The sequence below is a fragment of the Penaeus monodon genome, chromosome 20 (genome assembly GCF_015228065.2).
Source record: "Penaeus monodon isolate SGIC_2016 chromosome 20, NSTDA_Pmon_1, whole genome shotgun sequence".
NCBI classification, from domain to species: domain Eukaryota; kingdom Metazoa; phylum Arthropoda; class Malacostraca; order Decapoda; family Penaeidae; genus Penaeus; species Penaeus monodon.
Window position 1 is genome coordinate 46,454,827 of NC_051405.1, and position 1,127 is coordinate 46,455,953.

At 41.0% G+C, this 1,127-nt stretch overlaps 1 protein-coding gene across 1 annotated transcript in view; it reads left to right on the top strand.

The window, feature by feature from the left end:
- LOC119585885 (COP1-interactive protein 1-like) overlaps positions 1–1,127 on the top strand; it is a gene marked incomplete at its 3' end in the record, with an annotated part of 7,195 nt that overhangs the window by 2,268 nt on the left and 3,800 nt on the right. The window contains 1 exon segment of the mRNA XM_037934615.1: positions 435–572. Within this exon segment, the coding sequence (XP_037790543.1) occupies positions 435–572 (138 nt within the window).

The following is a 1,127-nucleotide window of genomic DNA, read 5'->3' on the forward strand; positions in this document are numbered from 1 at the left end:
ACAATATATATTCTCAAACGCTACAATGAAGTAAACGTCTTGAAATAACTTAACAGGCAGATCTTACCTTGCTCTTCCAGCCAGCAGAGAAACAGCAGTATGATATCAGACGTGTACCTCAGTACAGTATGCCATAGAATATAATGTTTACATGTTTATTTTGTTAAGTTTTCTTTAAAGAAATAGTACATCCATGATACAAAAGTTTGTATCTGAAGACAGAAAGGGATTAATACCCAGTGTAAACCGGAATGCAAGTCAACCAGTGATGATGCCCTTTGCTTCTGGAAGCTTCGCATTTTCTTGATATCTTTGTCTTCTAAGTAGCATTACTAGTTATCTGACTCCCCCTGTCTGCCTGTGCTGACATATACTACTTCCCTGTAGCTCATGGCTACAGAGACATTCCTAACGCGTATCATTTTCTTTTGCAGGAAAAACACGAGGAGCGAGTATGGGACATGAAAAGGACGTATTATGCGAAGGAGACGGAGGTGGCCGATCTGCAGAAGGAGAACAGAATCTTGAGGGGAAACATCGAAGAAAAAAAAAAGGAGATGGGATTGCTAAAGGTTCGCGCAAGAGGGAGTGACAGGAGAGACGGGCGAAATACTGAGAAAAGTTTGTGAAAGGGAGAAGAAAAAAGAAAAACGTGAATGGGATAGTATGGGGAACTAGAGAATGTAGGAGAGGAGAGATACACAGAAAGGAAGAGATAGGCAGGGAAAGATTAGTCGATAAAGACGTAAGCTGCAGAGAGACTGACACGAGAAGGAAACCCTGGTGAATCACACAATTGGCAGAGCCAAGCTCTTCCCAGTTGCCAGAGAACTGGCATCAGGCTACGAGTTGAAGTTGGTATGGTTTATGGACATTGGCAAATACTGGTACTAATGCAAGGAGGTTAATCAATACAAAGATCTGTGAAGCAGTTTTTATTTTCTAGGAAATGTCCCTTTTTTATTAGTTTTCGCAAAAGGAAAGGAGACAATACCTTAAACTGATTTTATTCTAAGGCTAGATCGTGTGGAGTTCGCCCGACTGGATGGTAAATATGTTCTTTGTTTGGGACGTTACATAGAGGGACGGACGATGGAGGAAAGGCTGAAAAGCATTTTGATATATAT